The following is an 18,763-nucleotide window of genomic DNA, read 5'->3' on the forward strand; positions in this document are numbered from 1 at the left end:
GGGCAGGAAGGGGCAGGGTTGGGGTGGGGACTTGGTGAAAAGGGTGGAGTGGGAGGCGGGGCCTGGGGCAGAGCCAGGTGTCCAGCAACCCCTGGCTGGAGCCTGGTCTCCTTCAATAAAGTACACAGTGACTACTAGCTGGTGTGGAAATTTTTAATCAAAATTTTTCTTACGCCATCTAACAATGGAAAGCAAGTGCAAACGGAAAAGCAAATACACAGATGAAAATCGAGGCTTCCAACAGGAGTGGGAGCATAACTACTTTTTCGTTGAACGTAATGGTAAGGCCATGTGTCTTCTTTGCCAGACGTGTGTCTCTCAGTTCAAATCTTCAAACTTGCAGCATCATTTCGCTTCTAGCCATGCACATATGGATCAAGAATTCCCACAAGGTTCTAAACTCTGCACTTTAAAACTGAAAATTTTGAAAAAAACAAACAGATGTAGAAGCCCAATTCTTCACCAGATTTGCCAACCGATTGCAGACTGTAACCTTAGCCTCCTATTATGTGGCCGGGCACATAGCCCGTATAAAAAAGCCCTACTCTGAAGGCGAGTTTATAAAAATGTGCCTCACTGATAAGATTGAAATCACATCACCAGAGAACGAGAATCTACAGAAGAAAATTTCTGCCTGCAGCTTTCACGCCACACAACAGAACACAGAATCTCCGACCTGAACAGTGACACTGAATGGCTACTGCACTGGCAACTTCAGCAGCGTGAGTATTTGAGCATCGCTTTGGATGAGTCGTGCGATGTACAGGATAAACCTCAATTATCGGTATTTGTCAGGACTGTGTCTGACGACTGTGTTGTAAGGGAAGAACTCCTGGATATCGTCCCACTAAAAGACAGAACTCGTGGACGAGATCTAAAGGAGGCATTGACGTTGCTAGTTGCGAAACACCACTTCCCTTTACAGAAGCTCACTGCCATTGCAACAGATGGGGCTCCATCCATGTGGGGATCTGTGAATGGATTAGTAGGGCTTTGTAAGTCTGACGAGAGCTTTCCCAAATTTTGGACATTTCACTGTATTATTCATCGGGAAAAACTGGTATCTAAAAATCTCAAATTTGATTACGTCATGAAACCAGTCTTGCACATTGTGAATTTCATTTGCTCAAATGCACTCAATCACAGACAATTTCAAAATCTAGTCAAAGAACTGGATGAAGACGACTTCCCTGCTGATTTGCCATTTCACTACACAGTTCGATGGCTCTTGAGAGGTAAAGTTATTTCCCGTTTTTTCGAGCTCCTGGAACCAGTAAAATTGTTTATGGAGGAGAAGCAAAGAATACACCATGAGCTTACAGATCCTGGGGGGGGGGGTTCTAGACTTGGCATTTCTTGCAGACATGCTGCTGCATTTGGATAAACTAAACGTGGACTAACAACGAAAATTCCGGTTGCTGTCTTATCTAGTGCAAAATGTATTTGCGTTCATGAACAAACTGCAGGTGTTTCACAGACAAATCCTTGAGGAAGAGCTGACACACTTTCCCTCAATGTCATAACTTCCAGACAGATCAAAAGAAGATGCAGCAGAACCCCTAAAACAGAGCACAACTAGAAATGCGAGCATGATTAAAGATCTTAAGGACAGTTTTGAGGAAAGATTCCAAGATTTGCAGCAGAAAAGACCTCAAATCAGATTTCTGATTGACCCTTTTAGTGGTAAAGCCGATTGTCTGAAGCCCCCTTTAGTTACTGACGAAGCAACATCCCAGATGGAAATAATAGAACTTTTGAAAGATGACAGATTCAAATTTGTTCAGAAGACAGAGGGGACCCTTACTTTCTGATAATCTGTGCCAAAGGATAAATACCCCAACATCAGAGGTGCGGCCCTAAAATTAATCTCGACGTTTGCCTTGACCTATCTTTGCGAGTCTGTTTTCTCAACACTCAAACATGTGAAATCCAAGCACCGATCCGTTTTGACAGACAGCCACTTAAGAGGACTGCTGCGTGTGAGCACAACTGAACACAAACCAAACTTCAAGGGAATTGCTGAAAGCAAAGATTGCCAGAAGTCCCACTAAGTAAAACATTAAGACAAGTTGTTGTTATTATCGTTAACTATACATTATAAATGCATAATAAATATACATTATCAAATTATATAATGATTGTGTGTGTGTGTGTGTGTATATATATATATATATATATAGTGACAGACCCAGACTAGTGGGGTACAGGAGTCTGGTAGAGGGCAAATATACTGGTCACTGGATGAGTAGTTTTCTGTTCCCTGAGCGACCAGAGCAGGGGCTGCACTAGAGTAATCAGGAACCTGCTAGAACAAGTTAAGGCAGGCAGGCTAATTAGGACACCTGAAGCCAATTAAGAAGAAGCTGCTAGAATCAATTAAGGCAGGCTAATCAGGGCACCTGGGTTTTAAAAGGAGCTCACTTCAGTTTGTAGTGTGAGAGTGTGAGGAGCTGGGAGCAAGAGGTGCAAGGAGCTGAGAGGGAGAGGGAGAGGGAGTGCTGCTGGAGGACTGAGGAGCACAAGCGTTATCAGACACCAGGAGGAAGGTCCTGTGGTGAGAATAAGGAAGGTGTTTGGAGGAGGCCATGGGGAAGTAGCCCAGGGAGTTGTAGCTGTCATGCAGCTGTTACAGGAGGCACTATAGACAGCTGCAGTCCACAGGGCCCTGGGCTGGAACCTGGAGTAGAGGGCGGGCCCGGGTTCCTCCCAAACCTCCCAATTGACCTGCACTGTGGGTTCTTCCAGAGGGGAAGGTCTCTGGGCTGTTCCCCAACCCACATGGTGAATCTCTGAGGCAAGAAAATCCGCCAATAAGCGCAGGACCCACCAAGATAGAGGAGAAACTTTGTCACAATATATATACACACACACATATGTATATAATCATTACATAATACTGTGGCTCTTTGGCAATGTACATTGGTAAATTCTGGCTCCTTCTTAGGGTCAGGTTGGCCGCCCCGATATAGTGAATTAAAATTAAAACATAAATATCTAAAATATTTCTTTATTGTGCCTAGTTTTTGTGCTTTGTAACATCAGACAAAAAAAAATCATGTTTATGTTTATTATAAACAATTAAAAAAAATCTGAACTGTCAAAAGCCAGCTACAGCAATTACAGTTAGTTAACATATTTATACACTTATGCTATAATAATTTAATTAGTCAAAAGAATTAGGAAAGAAAGTTATTTGTTCTAGATTGTCATTTTACATAACTTTTTGTATTTCTTTTTAGAGCCACTAATGTAAAGCTGTCCCACTGAATGGATCTTGCTTTCATTAGGAGACATTTAGAGACTTTAAAGGACCAGTCCATATGCATGCTATTAGTTTACCAATGGAACCTTTTAACAATATTGGAACAAGTTATTAATCAATTTGTAAGCACGTAGAGGATAACAGTGTTATAAGGAATAGCCAGCATGGGTTTGTCAAGAACAAATCATGCCAAACCAACCTAATTTCTTTCTTTGACAGGGTCACTGGCCTAGTGTAGAGGGGGAAACAGGATATATGATACATCTTGATTTTAGTAAGGCTCTTGTCACAGTCTCACAAGTCGTTCTCAAAAACAAACTAGGGAAATGTGGTTGAGATGAAACTCCTATAAAGTGGGTGAAGAACTGGTTGAGAGACCGTACTCAAAGAGCAGTTATCAATAGTTCGTTGTCAAACTGCGAGGATGTAGTTACTGCAGGAAGATGCTAATTAATCTCTGCTGACTGTGGTAGGTGCAGTTTGTTAACCCAGACAAGATACAGAGATGGGTGCTGCCCCTTTGGTCAGAGGATCTAGGCAAAACAGCCCTCAGGGAGCAACCCTAAGAGCAGCCAAACCCAAGGAGTAATTTTGGGCTTTAAGTTGTGTAACTTCACGTTGAATCATTTTGTTACAGCCAAACCCTAAGAAGGTGGTTATCTTTGCCCTTATATAACATGTGCATACTATGTTTTGGAGTATGCTGGGAAAAGCACCTGCTTACACTTATCAAATTGCTAATCATCAAAGCTGTGTTTTAAAACAGGGTATGGCTCCGCATTAAACCCTTCTTTTCTTATCGGAGCCAGTGGTAAAGAGACATAACACTATTTCAGTGACAGTCAGATGTTCTGATCTTGTGTCTGAGCTGACTGCAGTTTCAAACAGTGGGCATGCCACCAAAGTGACATGTCCACTAGTGTTTAACTCCACTCTGCCACTCCAACCCCAATTCGCTGTTGAAATCTTAGCAGGACAGAAAAATATTTTCAATATCCCTCCCATTTTTTAAATAGGGGTTTTCCCATGACAGCTTCAATACTTGAACTATAAAAGCTCCCAATTACCCTTAAAACATAATGGTCAAGGAGTTGGGCAAACCCAATAGCAGTACTACACAAAGACATGTAGGTTGAATTTCCAGTTCCTCTCTCTGAAAGGAAAGTAGAGCAAGGACTCAAGCACTGATATCCATGAAAATGGTGTCAAAGAGAAATGATGATCTTGTACTCCTCGCACCATGAATACTGCTATTGGGAATTTAGGGATAGTTTATCCCAATTAATTAACTGAAAAAACAAAAACAATTCATGAAGACACAGACAGAAAAGAGAACAGTGATGATCCTAATGTTTGTATTTCATATCATTTTTTCCACCATGAACAAGACACAGCAAAGATTAGATGTATGCTCCCAAAACATTTTCCCATTAGACTATTCTGTAATAAGGAGACAAGATGGGTGCGTTAGTATCTTTTATTGGACCAACTTCTGTTGATGAAAGAGACAAGCTTTCAAACTCCTGAAGAAGAGCTCCGTGGAGCTCAAAAGCTTGTCTCTTTCACCAACAGAAACTGGGCCAATAAAAGATATTAACTCACCCATCTTGTCTCTCTCTTACCCTGAAACCAACACAACTACAATACTGCAAACATATTCTGTAATAAATCAAATTTCCATAGCAAATTAGTTCTGAACAATCTATGGGATATAAGGGAAAATCTGTGCTTCAACTATGTTTATACTAAAAAAAGCCAAACCAAAAGCTCTGAGGAAAAGAGAGTGGAGAAATTACTCCAAACCATCCACTCTATCGTGTTGTTGATATTCAGTCATAGTGACACTGTAAAGGCATCTTTTTCGCTCAATTATAACACCCGTATCATACAAGTTGAGATATGTAACATTTTCTAGGAAGATATACTTTGTTATTCTGCATATCTGGCACTTTGGAAAAAGTGTGAAACCTAAATAAGAATGTAGAGTAATTTGATATATACTTTTTGAACTTAACTGTCAACTTACATTTGATGAAGTACCTGTGCCATTGCAACACCATTTGTCAAGTCTTGAACATCTTTGCAGGGTCCAGAGGTATTAAATGTCTGCAACTAAAGAAAGGCAAACAATATGTTTCCAGTTCAACATAGAAAGAGACAGGGAATTAGATGCAATTCTCTATTTTTCCTTAGTATGAAACATTAGTAAAATGCCTCTTTATTTTAAGTAGCCTGGAACATCAAAATCTCTTCCACAAACTGAATAATTTGTAAACTAAGCCAATAAACTATTCCTGCTCAATACTTTGACAGAAAGGCAATTACCAATATTGGTTTAAAATGTTCAAATATGCTGACCCAGTGTTTTTCCATAGTAGTGATATTCCTATCTCTCATTGTAAACTCAACTTGTGAATTAACATCAATTTGAGAGACTGGTGTAACATTTACTTGTTTCTTAAATTAGGTGATAAAGCTTTCATTTTGGACGTTTAAAACCCTCATCAAAAATTTGCTTAAAAATAATAAAAAGGGAGGCATCAAGAGAAATATTCTAATTTCAAACAATTCCAATGCAATCCTTCATAATGTATATGTTAAATCAGGGGTAGGCAACCTATGGCACGCGTGCCGAAGGTGGCACACGAGCTTATTTTCAGTGGCACTCACACTGCCTGGGTCCTGGCTACCAGTCCAGGGGGCTCTGCATCTTAATTTAATTTTAAATGAAGCTTCTTAAACATTTTAAAAACCTTATTTACTTTACATAAAACAATAGTTTAGTTATATATTATAGACTTATAGAAAGAGATCTTCTAAAAACGTTAATGTATTACTGGGACACGAAACCTTAAATTAGAGTGAATAAATGAACACTCGGCACACCACTTCTGAAAGGTTGCCGACCCCTGTGTTAAATATAAATGTCCACCTCCCTTAAGACCTCTAAGATTATTGGGAAAAAAAGTTATATAAAAACAGATGGAGATGTGTGCTTTTGGGTGGGGAAAAAAACGTACGGCTAAAGAACAGTTATCGCATTCTTCAATCATTCTTAGTTGTTTTCATATTCTTAGAGTGTGCAAGTATTGCATATTGGAAATATACTTGCTTGGAACATGGGAGACTCCAAAGTCATCCTTACATTTTGGACTCCATATCAAACATATAACTAAAATTCACAAAACCCTTCTTTAACATACAATAGTACTTTGAAGCTTTTACAAAAGAGCTGGAATACAAGACCAGGAGAAAGGTACATAACAGACAATGAACATTTGAATTTCCTAATGGTTGTATATAAAGAAGCGTTTCCCATTTAGTCTCTCATGGCTGGATACACAGTAACTATAATTTTATTTTTGTTCATATATTTCTATGTTAAGAATAAACATCACAGCCCCATATTCCACCTACCACCCTTCATCTCTCCTATGAAAACTGGTATTATAGGAGCTGATAGGGGGAGATGGAAGTGTTAGGCAACCTAACACCTTCCATTATAAAAATGTCTTGAAACCTTTTAAGAAGCTCTAACACTTCCATTTTGAGTTTGCAACCTAATTAGACATCTTTTAGTGTATTTTTGAATGAAATTACTATTTATATTACTGTAGTGCCTAGAGGCTCCAATTAGAATCAAGGTCCAATTGTGCTAAATGTTACACATATACATATTGACAGACAATCCCTGCCCCTAAGGGCTGGTCCACACTACCCGCCTAATTCAGCGGGTAGAGATCAATCTTCTGGGATCGATTTATCGCGTCTCATCTGGACGCGATAGATCGATCCCAGAAGCGCTCCCCCGTCGACTGCGGAACTCCTGCTCGCCGAGAGGAGGAAGCGCTGTCGACGGGGGAGCCTGCCTGCGCCGCGTGGACCCAAAGTAGGTACTTTTAGTTCGATATAGGAAACGTCGACTTCAGCTACACTATTCTCGTAGCTGAAGTTGCGTTTCCTATATCGATCCCCCGCCCCAGTGTGGACCAGCCCTAAGAGTTTACAATCTAAGGGCTCAATCATTGCAAAGTCATGAGCCCAGGGTAAGGGATAGTGTTCTGTTATGCTCCACCAGGAGCAGCACAAAACATAAGAACATAAAAACAGCCATACTGAGTCAGACCAAAAGACCATCTAGCCCAGTATCCTGTCTTCCGACAGTGGCCAATGCCAGGGGCTTTCAGAGGGAATGAACAGAACAGGTAATCACCAAGTGATCGATCCCCTGTCGCCCATTCCTAGCTTCTGGCCAACAGAGGCTAGGGACACCATCCCTACCCATCCTGGTTAATAGCCATTGATGGACCTATTCGCCATGAACTTATCTAGTTCTTTTTTGAACCGTTATAGTCTTCGCCTTCACAACATCCTCTGGCAAAGAATTCCACAGGTTAACTGCACTGTGTGAAGAAAAACTTCCCTTTGTTTGTTTGAAACCTGCTGCCTATTAATTTAATTTGGTGAGCCCTAGTTCTTATTCCTTATTTACTTTCTCCACACCAGTCATGATTTTATAGACCTCTATCATATCCCCCCTTAGTTGTCTTTTTTCCAAGCCCAGAAGTCCCAGTTTTATTAATCTCTCCTCATATGGAAGCTGTTCCATGCCCCTAATCATTTTTGTTTCCCTTTTCTGTACCTTTTCCAATTTCAATATATGTTTTTTGAGACAGTGCGACCAGATCTGTATGCAGTCAAGATGTGGGTGTACCATGGATTTATATGAAGGCAATATGATATTTTCTGTCTTATTATCTACCCCTTTCTTCATGATTCCCAACATTCTGTTCACTTTTTTGACTGCCACTGCACACTGAGTGCATGTTTTCAGAGAACTATCCACAATGATTCCAAGATCTCTTTCTTGAGTGGTAACAGCTAATTTAGATCCCATCATTCTATATGTATAGTTGGGATTATGTTTTCTAATGTGCATTACTTTGCATATATTAACATTTAATTTTATCTGCCATTTTGTTGCCCAGTCACCCAGTTTTGTGAGGTCCCTTTGTAACTCTTTGCAGTCTGCTTTGGACTTACAAAACTGCTCAAGAAAGTTTTCTGCAAATTTTGCCACCTCACTCTTTACCCCTTTTTCCAGATCATTTATGAATATGTTGAATAAGACTGGTCCCAGTACAGATCCCTGGGGGACACCACTATTTACCCCTCTACATTCTGAAAACTGTCCATTTATTCCTACCCTTTGTTTCCTATCTTTTAACCAGTTACTAATCCATGAAAGGACCTTCCCTCTTATTCCATGACAACTTACTTTGCTTACGAGCTTTTAGTGAGGGACCTTGTCAAAGGTTTTCTGAAAATCTAAGTACACTCTATACACTGCATCACCCTTGTCCACATGTATGTTGGCGTCCCCAAAGAATTCTAGTAGATTGATGGGGCATGATTTCCCTTTACAAAAACCATGTTGACTCATCCCCAACAAATTGTGTGCATCTATGTGTCTGATAATTCTGTTCTTTACTACCGTTTCAACTAATTTGCCTGGTACTGAAGTTAGGCTTACTGGCCTGTAATTGCCGGGATCGCTTCTGGAGCCTTTTAAAAAAATTCCTAGAAGTTACAGGCATACCTCCAACACGGAGAGTAAAAGCCAGATACAGCACTGCAGTAGACATTTTTATATGTACAGTCCAGGATACAGTAGCCAAGTGTCTGATCACCTGCTTTGTGGATTCTTGCTGTTGCTACAGATTCACAGACAACAATTCTGCTCCATGCTCTGACTGGCCTCTAGTTAATTTCTAAGTACAGTTTAAGGTGTTGATTTCAATTTATAAAGCCCTAAAATATGCAAGGTCCTGGTTACCTTGGAGACCTCTTTACAAATGATAAAGCCGTTTCAGGAAAGGATTATCAATGGTGGAATTTGCTTCTCCCATTCATTCTCCAAAGCATGGATTTGCCGGCCTTTGGATAATATTGATTCATTCATCTGTTCTCCCACGATTTGGGTGATTATTTAAGCTGGGTTGGTGGGAGACCCTGTTTCAAGCTATGGAAGCATGAGACGACTGTTATGCATTATGTTTTATAAAGATTGTCCACGTGCCCAGAACATCAGATGTTGCATTTAAGTTGAAATAAGCAGGCAGAAAAAGGGTCAAGCACAAAGAGGACATAATTGGAGTGTTTTATATTAAGATGCGTTTCTTATCCTACATTACAATAGGTAGGTAAGCAAAAAGTCAGTAGTCCCTGGTAGCATAAAAAGTAAGTTAGAGAAAGCAGCCCTAGAACAGTTGTGGACTAGTCTCAGCTTGTAACAGAGCAGCCCTCAACACACAGCAGTCCAACATAAGGATGGGCTTAGAAGCCTAAGAGTCACACTCGGGCAAATCTGAATTCAGACCTCCAGTGCCATTATACTGGGAGAATAAAATTTTCAGTTTATGGGCATTCAGACCTAAAGATTGCTATGCACATCAATGTGCCATACCACTTTACTTCTATAAACATCTTCAACCCTTGTGTAAGCAAGTAAATAAGGCCTTTATGAGCCTTCTGACATGGTAGTGCTACTTTATACATGCTGGTATCTCCTGGAATAGAAGCAACTAATTAGGATTAAAAGGAAAGAAGCGCTCGCCAAAAAGAACTTGCTCTCTGTTCTTCTTTGTTGTCCAGGGTCACTTTTTGATAGCTGTGAGGAACATAGGCAACCAAGATAATCTGTTTATGTTATTATGAGGCTATGCTCACTTTTGCCTGAGAGCTTTTTTTGTGTGCTTGCTAAGTATATCTTTGTCATTTGATTTGCTTCTAGGTATGCTAATATACGTTTAGTTTGGTTTAAGAGCAGCCTAGTGAGGAGCCTACTTCTGTTAGTCTTTAAGGTGCCACCGGACTCCTTGCTATTTTTGTGGATACAGACGAACACGGCTACCCCTCTCATACTTGGTACTTCTGCAGTGTGTCTTTAAACTCATCATTGCTGGTAATGGCAATATGAAAGCAAATAGCAAGTGGTTTATATATATATTATATATATTATACACACACACACACACACACAGGTCTGAGCAATTTTCATAGATTTACAGGCTGATTTTGGACCTCTGAAGACAATGGAGGTTTGCAACTGACTTCCATGGAAGCAGGATCCATTACTTGCAGTAGAATCATTTATAGAAAAGTGACATGAACTTTGCTAAACTGACACAGTGAAGAGAAATATATCCCGGGAAAATACTATCCCTTACCCCATAGCCTACAGAAGTCAAAGGCACTGCAAAGGACCGGGGCATGATTCCCCCAGTGCAGTGTAGGGCTGCCACAAGCACTGCAGTCCATAGGCAATCTCTGACAGGCTGCTGCAAGTTAAAGCATGCAGGAACAGCTTTAACTGGAGCTGGGGCCCATTTCAGCACCCAGTATAGCCCAGAATCCAGTTTAAATCACCTTTGCCCTCCACCCCATTGGGTGGGGCAAACACTTTCTGCCTTAGAAGCACAACTATTAGGCTGATGCATTGCATATGCTTTGAAGGGTGTACTACACATCTTACGACATAATTCTTAATATGATTTCTTCTAAGATATTGCATGTTCAGTCACCAAATAGCTATACATTTTAAAGTAGGACCATACACATATATAGTTGTCAGATAGGTTTCCATGCTTAGATGGAGGATCCAGGCTGGAGGCTCTCCAGCTGCTACCATGGCTAAATAAGCTATGAAGACAGGTTCTGCCTCCAAAGAGATTTTGAATAGAAATGTTTACAGATTTTTTACAAGTGGGAGGAAAAAAGATCATGGTCCAAACTAACATTATTCAGCCACTCATGGAGAGGAAGCCAACACTAAGAATGTTTACCACTGCCAAATGGCTGAAACTATAAGTACAGTAACTCCTCATTTAAGGTTGTCCCACTCAACGTTGTTTCAATGTTACGTCCCTGCTCAATTAGGGAACATGCTCGTTTAAAGTTGTGCAATGCTCCCTTATAACGTTGTTTGGCTGCCTGCTTGTAAGATTCTGTGGAAGAGCAGCGACTTTACAAAGGAGCATTGCACAAGTTCCGCTTCTCCGCCTCTTCCTCCTCCCTCCCAGCGCTTCCCGCACCGCCAAACACCTGTTTGGTGGGGCTTAGGACTTTCTGGGAGGGAGGGGCAGGAGCGGGGAAGCGCTGTGTCTCCGCTCCTCCCCCTCCCTCCCAGAAAGTCCTAAGTGCCGCCAAACAGCTGTTTGGCGGCACTTAGGACTTTGGGGGGGGGGGGCGCGGAGGGATGTGGCATGCTCCAGAGAGGAGGTGGAGTGGGGGTGGGAAGAGGTGGGCCTGGAGTGGAGCAGGGACAGGAAGAGGCGGGCCTGGAGCATTCCTGGCAAAATCCGAGCCTGTTCTCTGGGGAAGCTGCCGCCGCTGCTGCAACGGTGCTTCCTAGTTAGCGTCCTTGCCTGCAGCGGGCTGTGCCTGTGTGGGGTAAGCCAGGGGCACTTCCCAACCACAGTACAGTACTGTACAGTATACAGTATAATGCCTTTTGTCTGCCCCCAAAAAATTTCCTTGGAACCTAACCCCCCGCATTTACATTAAATCTTATGGGACAATTGGATTCATTTAACATTGTTTCACTTAAAGTTGCATTTTTCAGGAACATAACTACAACGTTAAGTGAGGAGTTACTGTACAAAATATCTTAAATAAGGATTTCTTCCCCAGAGGCAGCCATTCAACATTCTATAATGCAGAATATATCTGCATCTTCCCCTGGGTCTGTGGGGGACCAAATAAGATTTTAAGATTGCAACTTCCATATATTCTAAATAAATCTCTTGACGATAATTAAAAAAACAACAACAAATAGATGGCTTGAATATGGTGATCAATCTCATCTGCCGGAGTTATTCCAACCTGCAATACTATCTACTAGAACTTGAGAGGATGAAATAGCTCTTCTAGATATCCAAGACTTTTTTTCTCCTTTGCTTATAAAGGGTAGTAGAAGCACTCAAAGGCTTGGCTACGAGCTATTAGGTACTTACTGTCTCAAGGACAGGGGCGGCTCTATGTATTTTGCAGCCCCAAGCATGGCAGTCAGGCAGCCTTCGGCGGCATGCCTGCAGGAGGTCTGCCGGTCCTGCGCCTTCGGCATACCCACCGCCAAATTGCCGCCGAAACCGCGGGACCGGCAGACCTCCCGCAGGCATGCTGCCGAAGGCAGCCTGACTGCCGCCCTGATGGCGACCGGCAGGCCGCCCCCTGCGGCTTGCCGCCCCAGGCACGTGCTTGATGCGCTGGTGCCTGGAGCCGCCCCTGCTCAAGGACATACAACTTTGGGATCACAGGAGTTAAGTTTTATATGTTTTGCTTGAGAAAGCCTTCTAAAAGACATTATAAGAAGTGTACATACTGAACAGAGGGGAAAAAGGTTTCCTGTCAACATAACTAGGAAAGTAGGTTACTGACTATGGGCGTGATCCTGAGTGCTTGACTTCAGTGTGAGGTAAACACACTCATGCTTAACTTTAGGCACATGAGCTGTCCCACTGAGACAATGGAACTACACATGTGCTTGAAGTTAAGTATGTGTCTTTGCAGGACAGAGGCATAAGTAATGCTTGGACATCCTAAAGGCACGTCAGTGCATTGGATGTATGTATTTGTCATGTTATAAAAAAATAGTCAAATTCTGCTCTGTTATCCTGGTGTAAGTCTAAAGTAACTCTATGTAAAAGCATAATTTGGCCACATGCTTCCTCTGATATAAAGCACAATGCTAAAGGAAATTCAAGAGAAGGAACTGCTTTACTATGTTAAGAATCTACGTATACACTATCCTTCCAGGCACTTAAATATCTAAGACACTGACACAGGTGTCCATGACACAAGCCTGCTCTAAAGATAGCTTCCCCCTGACTGTTGCTGCAGGTATTATTTCCATTCTCATCTCAATGGAAAGTATTGTGGTTTCCCTAATATGAAGGGAATAAAGGCTCTCTTTCTGAGGGGACAATTCAGAAAATCTAAGTTTGACGACTACTGTGGAAGTAATAGTGTTAGACAACAGAAGTTCAGTTTCTCCTGGGCACTTATAAATATATTTTTGTTAATTTGAGTAAGCTAACTTTTTAATATTTGAAAATACAGTATTCCGTGACACAGCAGACTGAAGAACATACTAATTCTGTGATGCTTTGAAATATTAAAAAGGCATCCAATATGTACAAATATTAGTTAACACTTGTAATTCACATTTTCCCCTCCCCCAATGGAGGATATGTATTTATGCTACAGGGATTGCATCAATAAAAATGCATAACCAAAAGGAAGATTATGCATAAGGTGAACATCCCTTTGCAATACTAATGATAATACAAACCACTTGAGCTTCTCTCTCATGACTACCCAGAATAATTGAAACCACTTAATATTATAGATAATTATAGCTCACAGGTCTTTAACTATTCCTTTCAATACAAAGCATCTTCTCCCCACCCCACTGCTATTTTGGAAGAGAATTATATATTAGACATAGTTATGGAAAATTAAAGTTATGAGTTACATCAGTGAAATAAGATGTTAGACCAGAAAAACAAAACAAATATAACAAACAACACCACACATATGGCAATACATACACACTGCAATAGCAACACACAAACAATCTGAACATACAGGGCCTGATTCTCATTTTCACTAAGGCCCCTTTACATTGCTCTAACAGTTTAAAGGGACCTTTATGTGGAAACAAGTTATAATTACACTCACTTTATGATCCCTTTCCATGATTAGATCTGTATAAACAGCCAAGGTATAAATGAGAGTTAGGCCCATAATGTCTAAAGCAGCACTAATAAAAATAAGTTAGACACACCCATTTCAGCACTAAGAAAAAATTCTGGAATTTGGATATATGCTCAAGTTGTTCTTACCTATGCTATGGCGAGCCTTAGGATAGGCTATTTTTATTTGTATATTAATGGAAAAAATTAAAAAACCCTAAAACTATGCTAAGATGAAGGAAAGGGAGACTGAGAAGAGATACAGAATTTAATTTTTGTACAACATGTTGAACATGTAAAACACTATGCGGGTGCTAGCAGAAAAAAATGGAGTGAAGAAAAAAGCATCAAGTTATTTTTAAACTATTATATAAGACTCTGAATTCCATGACCCGGTAATAAAACATACCTATATATTTACAAATACTTTACTACGTATATGCATGCACACAGTTTGAATTTGTTGGAGGAGTAAAAAATGGGGTTCCCCTTCCTATAAGTACTGCTAAACCATCTCTATCTTGGTTATTTTTTTATCCCTGCATTTCTAAATTACTTCTAAAGAGTGATTAATTCCCCTCCCCCATTCCCATTTGGCACCCACCAACTGGCTAGTATTTCCAGAGAAACATTCTGGACCAGATAGCCCTGGTATAACCTAACACTGGCTTTATATAATTCCTACTGCAAGACTCTCAGTATTTGGTACAATACAGTTCCACCAAAAATCTTTTGACAAAGCCACTTTGAACCTGCAAGTCCTGAACTACAGAGATAAGAAATCAGCCAAAATATGAGCAAAACTGAAGGGGAATGTTCAATTTCGATTAATCAAATTGTTTGTCGCACATGCAACCCTGCACATTTTGAAGAGTTTGAGAATCACTGTACTAAATGTTTTAAGATCTGACATTTTTGCTTTTGTCAATTGAAGTCTGCACTTTAAGTGTTAATTGGGTGTAAGTTTCCTTTTATTGTTTTTTGTTAATAATTTAACAGGCTTCCAAACCAAAGCTAATGCTGAAAAAATAATGATCAGACTCACAGGATATTGGCATTGAGAATGGTCAAACCTGCCCACTGCTCCAAAACCACTGTTGTAACCAACAAGTCATTGTTGCAATAAGAAATGTCACTTGGTTCTTATGCAAATTATAACATAATAGCAATTTTTCTACCTATAAAAAATTTCAGTTCCAGTTAATTTGCTTCCTGATCCAGGAACAAGCATAACAAGCCATGTGGATTGGGGGGGGAGTGATAGATGTAGTATATCTTTACTTTAGTAAGGCTTTTTATACCGTCTCCTATGACTTTCTCATAAATAAATTAAGGAAATACAACCCAGATGGAGCAACTATAAGGTGAGTGCATAACTGGTTGGAAAACTGGTAGTTCTCAATGATTAACAGTCAACCTGGAAGGGCATAACGCATGGGGTTCTGCAGGGATCAATTCTGGGTCTGGTTCTGTTCAATATTTTTATCAATGATTTAGATAATGGTCTAGAGAGTACACATATAAAGTTTGCAGACAATACCAAGCTGGGAGGGGTTGCAAGTGCTTTAGAGGGTAGGATTAAAATTCAAAATGATCTGGACAAACTGGAGAAATGGTTTGAAGTAAATAGGATGATATTCAACAAGGACAAATGCAAAGTACTCCACTTAGGAAGGAACACTCAGTTGCACACATACAAAATCGGAAATGACTGCCTAGGAAGGTGTACTGCAGAAAGGGATCTTGGGGCCATCGCGGATCACAAGCTAAATGAGAGCCAACAGTGTAACACTGTCGCAAAAAAAGCAAACATCATTCTCGGATGTATTAGCAGGAGTGTTGTAAACAAGACATGAGACGTAATTCTTCCGCTCTACTCCATGCTGATTAGGCCTCAACTGGAGTATTATGTCCAATTCTGGGTGCCACATTTCAGGAAAGATGTGGACAAATTGGAGAAAGTCCAGAGAAGAGCAACAAAAATGATTAAAGGTCTAGAAAATATGACCTATGAGGGAAGACTGAAAAAATTGGGTTTGTTTAGTCTGGAGAAGAGAAAACTGAGAAGGGACATAACAGTTTTCAAGTACATAAAAGGTTGTTTGTTACAAGGAAAAGGGAGAAAAATTGTTCTCCTTAACCTCTGAGGATAGGACAAGAAGCAATGGGCTTAAATTACAGCAAGCGCAGTTTAGATTGTACATTAGAAAAAACTTCCTGTCAGGGTGGTTAAGCACTGGAATAAATTGCTTAGGGAGTTTGTGGAATCTCCATCATTGGAGATTTTTAAGAGCAGGTTAGACAAACACCTGTCAGGGATGGTCTAGATAATACTTAGTCCTGCCATCGGTGAACAGGACTGGAGTAGATGACCTCTCAAGGTCCCTTCCAGTCCTACAAGTCTATGATTCTGAGATTTCCCTTCCCAATCTCTTACAGCCTTGGTTATTAGGTCAGAGGTGTAAGCATTAGCAGTATTTTCCCTTTGCATATTAAAAGGGCACAAAAACACTCCTGTAAACCATGATTCTTACTGATGCATAATTCAGAGGTCTGCAGTCTTTTACCATAATCAAGAAGCCGGTAAAAGAACATATCAAGTCTGATTCCTATTTCTTTCCACTGAATAGTTAGAGAAAATTAAAAATATTATCTCTCTCACACACACATTATAAAGTATAAATTACTATTTTTTTTAAATTAACATGACTCTGCACAGGTATTATTTCAAGACAGTGACCAAAGAGATTTTTTTGTTGTTTGTTTTTTAATGGCACACACAAAACCATTGGCATTTTAGACAAGATTGTTGCAGATCTCTGACAACTTAAATGATGGGGCAGACTTGACACAAGTCACACTCAGCTGTGGAGAGAAACTTAAAAGAGAGGAGTAGATTAAAGAGAGAGAAGGAGAATTAATTTTAAACAGTGTCTCTCCTCATCTGGGGTGCAAAATGTTTATATGTTTAAGAGGTATATTTACAATCTCCATTTTTTAAACACAAAACTTCCTCCTGTGGGACTTTATTTTAGAAGCAGCTATAGTTATAAATGTTTAGTCAAACACGGAACTGCATAGCCTTTCATCAGAGGGCGAGAGATTGCTTTAAAGTGAACCTGAGAATGAAGGTGTCATTCTCCTTGTGACAGAGACACCTGGAGCAGGGGTCAGCCTCTTTGATCACACCCTCATAAGCTGGACTGTGGTCTGCGGTTGTAAGAGGTGGAAAGGAACCCCCTCCGCTCAAAAAAAATAAAATAAAGAGCAAATACAAGATTCTGGATGCCACAGATCAAGAGAGTCTGGAGTTAAAACCAAACCTCAAAGCAGGTTAAAGCATGAGAGAAGAGTTTAATGCTTCCAGAATGCTGGTAAAGGACAATCTTACTCTTTGTGGATTTAAAATCGCAGTGTGAAACTAACACAATATTGAATGATGATGGCGACACTAACCAGGTCTGGGGGTTTGCCTCAGATCTAAAGACTAAACCAGAACTAGCTCTGTCCAGGTATTCCCAGCTTCTGTCACATTACAAAAAAAACACACCGTCATAAGCAAGAATTCAACCGGTTGTTTGTGTAGGCGGCGTGGATGCACTATATAGGGTGTGTAGGCTATGTAAGCTGAGAGGATATTACACGGGGCGTGAGGGGAAGGGGGCATTGCATAGGAGGGAGAGATATAATAAAGGGGGCAGTTTAAAAAGACACCCTCCTGCAAACCCCCTGAGGAGAGGAGAGGGGACAAGACCCACTCGTGACAGAGACAAGCCACGCTGCTAATGTAGCGAACGCCACAGCGACGGGCACGGAAATTATAGCGGGCGGGGGGGGGGCATTATACAAGATAGGAGCCCACGGGCGAGGGGCAATGCTACAGCGCGGGGACCGCGGTCCCGCGGCACTAACTGGGGTGCGGTGTTAACCGGACACGGGGATGAACACAGGGGGCAGGTGCACAGGCTGGTGACTGTAACAAGGGGCGTTATGCGGGGCGCAGGGGGAGGTTACGGGGATCGCTTATACAGGATAGCGGGCAGCGTGCTGACAGGACAGAGCCCCCGCCCGCCCCAAGAGGGGTCAGGCCGCCCCGCCCAGCGCGTACTCACCCAGAGCATGAGGCTGTCGCAGAGCACCAGCTCGCTGGGCTTCGCCTCCATGGCGGCGGCGGCGGCGGCCTGCTCCTCTGAGCGCTGGCCGGCTCCTCTCTCAGGAGCGCTACGTAACCAGCTCAATCCACTAATCTCACTTACGCCCAAAACAATGCGCAGTTTACGTGACAACACCTCCTCCGCCGCGCTGCAGCGCCACTGTCACATAGCCACTCCCGCCCACTGACCTGGGCCTTGACTGACATGGGAGTCCTCCAATCACTGGAAGGGAAGGCGGAGAGGACTCCAAGCGCCTCGCCCACCACGCATTTGCACCAATCAGGGAACCCAGAGGCGGGGAAGGTTTGGCCGGGGAGCGAGCGCTGATCGGGGTCGCGCAAGGGAGGCCGGGAGAGCTGCTGGCTGAGGCTCTCAGAGCGGGTGAGCGGCGAGTCTAAGCGGGAGATTCTCCCTGCTGCAGCCACCGGCCAGCCCTCCCCCTCCTCAGTCACTGCCGTCACCGCCACCACCAAAGCACCACAGCCCAGTCCCCCTGCGCGCAGCCCCTCATCTCCTCAACCACCATCCAGCCCCTCAGTCACTGCCACTGCCGTCTCCACCAAAGCACCACAGCCCCAGTCCCCCTGCGCGCA

At 41.8% G+C, this 18,763-nt stretch overlaps 1 protein-coding gene across 1 annotated transcript in view; it reads right to left on the reverse strand.

The window, feature by feature from the left end:
* Positions 1-18,210, reverse strand: part of HOOK1 (hook microtubule tethering protein 1) — a 62,068-nt gene extending 43,858 nt beyond the window's left edge. Inside the window, exons 1-2 of the mRNA XM_026651703.2 lie at positions 18,129-18,210; positions 5,289-5,374 (exon numbers count right to left, since the gene is read on the reverse strand). Coding sequence (XP_026507488.1) covers positions 5,289-5,374; positions 18,129-18,179 — 137 coding nt within the window. The 5' untranslated portion in view covers positions 18,180-18,210. The remainder of the gene's footprint in view (positions 1-5,288; positions 5,375-18,128) is intronic.
* Positions 18,211-18,763: the final 553 nt, after the last annotated feature.

Source organism: Terrapene carolina, unplaced genomic scaffold (assembly GCF_002925995.2).
Source record: "Terrapene carolina triunguis isolate 2854851 unplaced genomic scaffold, T_m_triunguis-2.0 Scaffold101, whole genome shotgun sequence".
NCBI classification, from domain to species: Eukaryota; Metazoa; Chordata; order Testudines; family Emydidae; genus Terrapene; species Terrapene triunguis.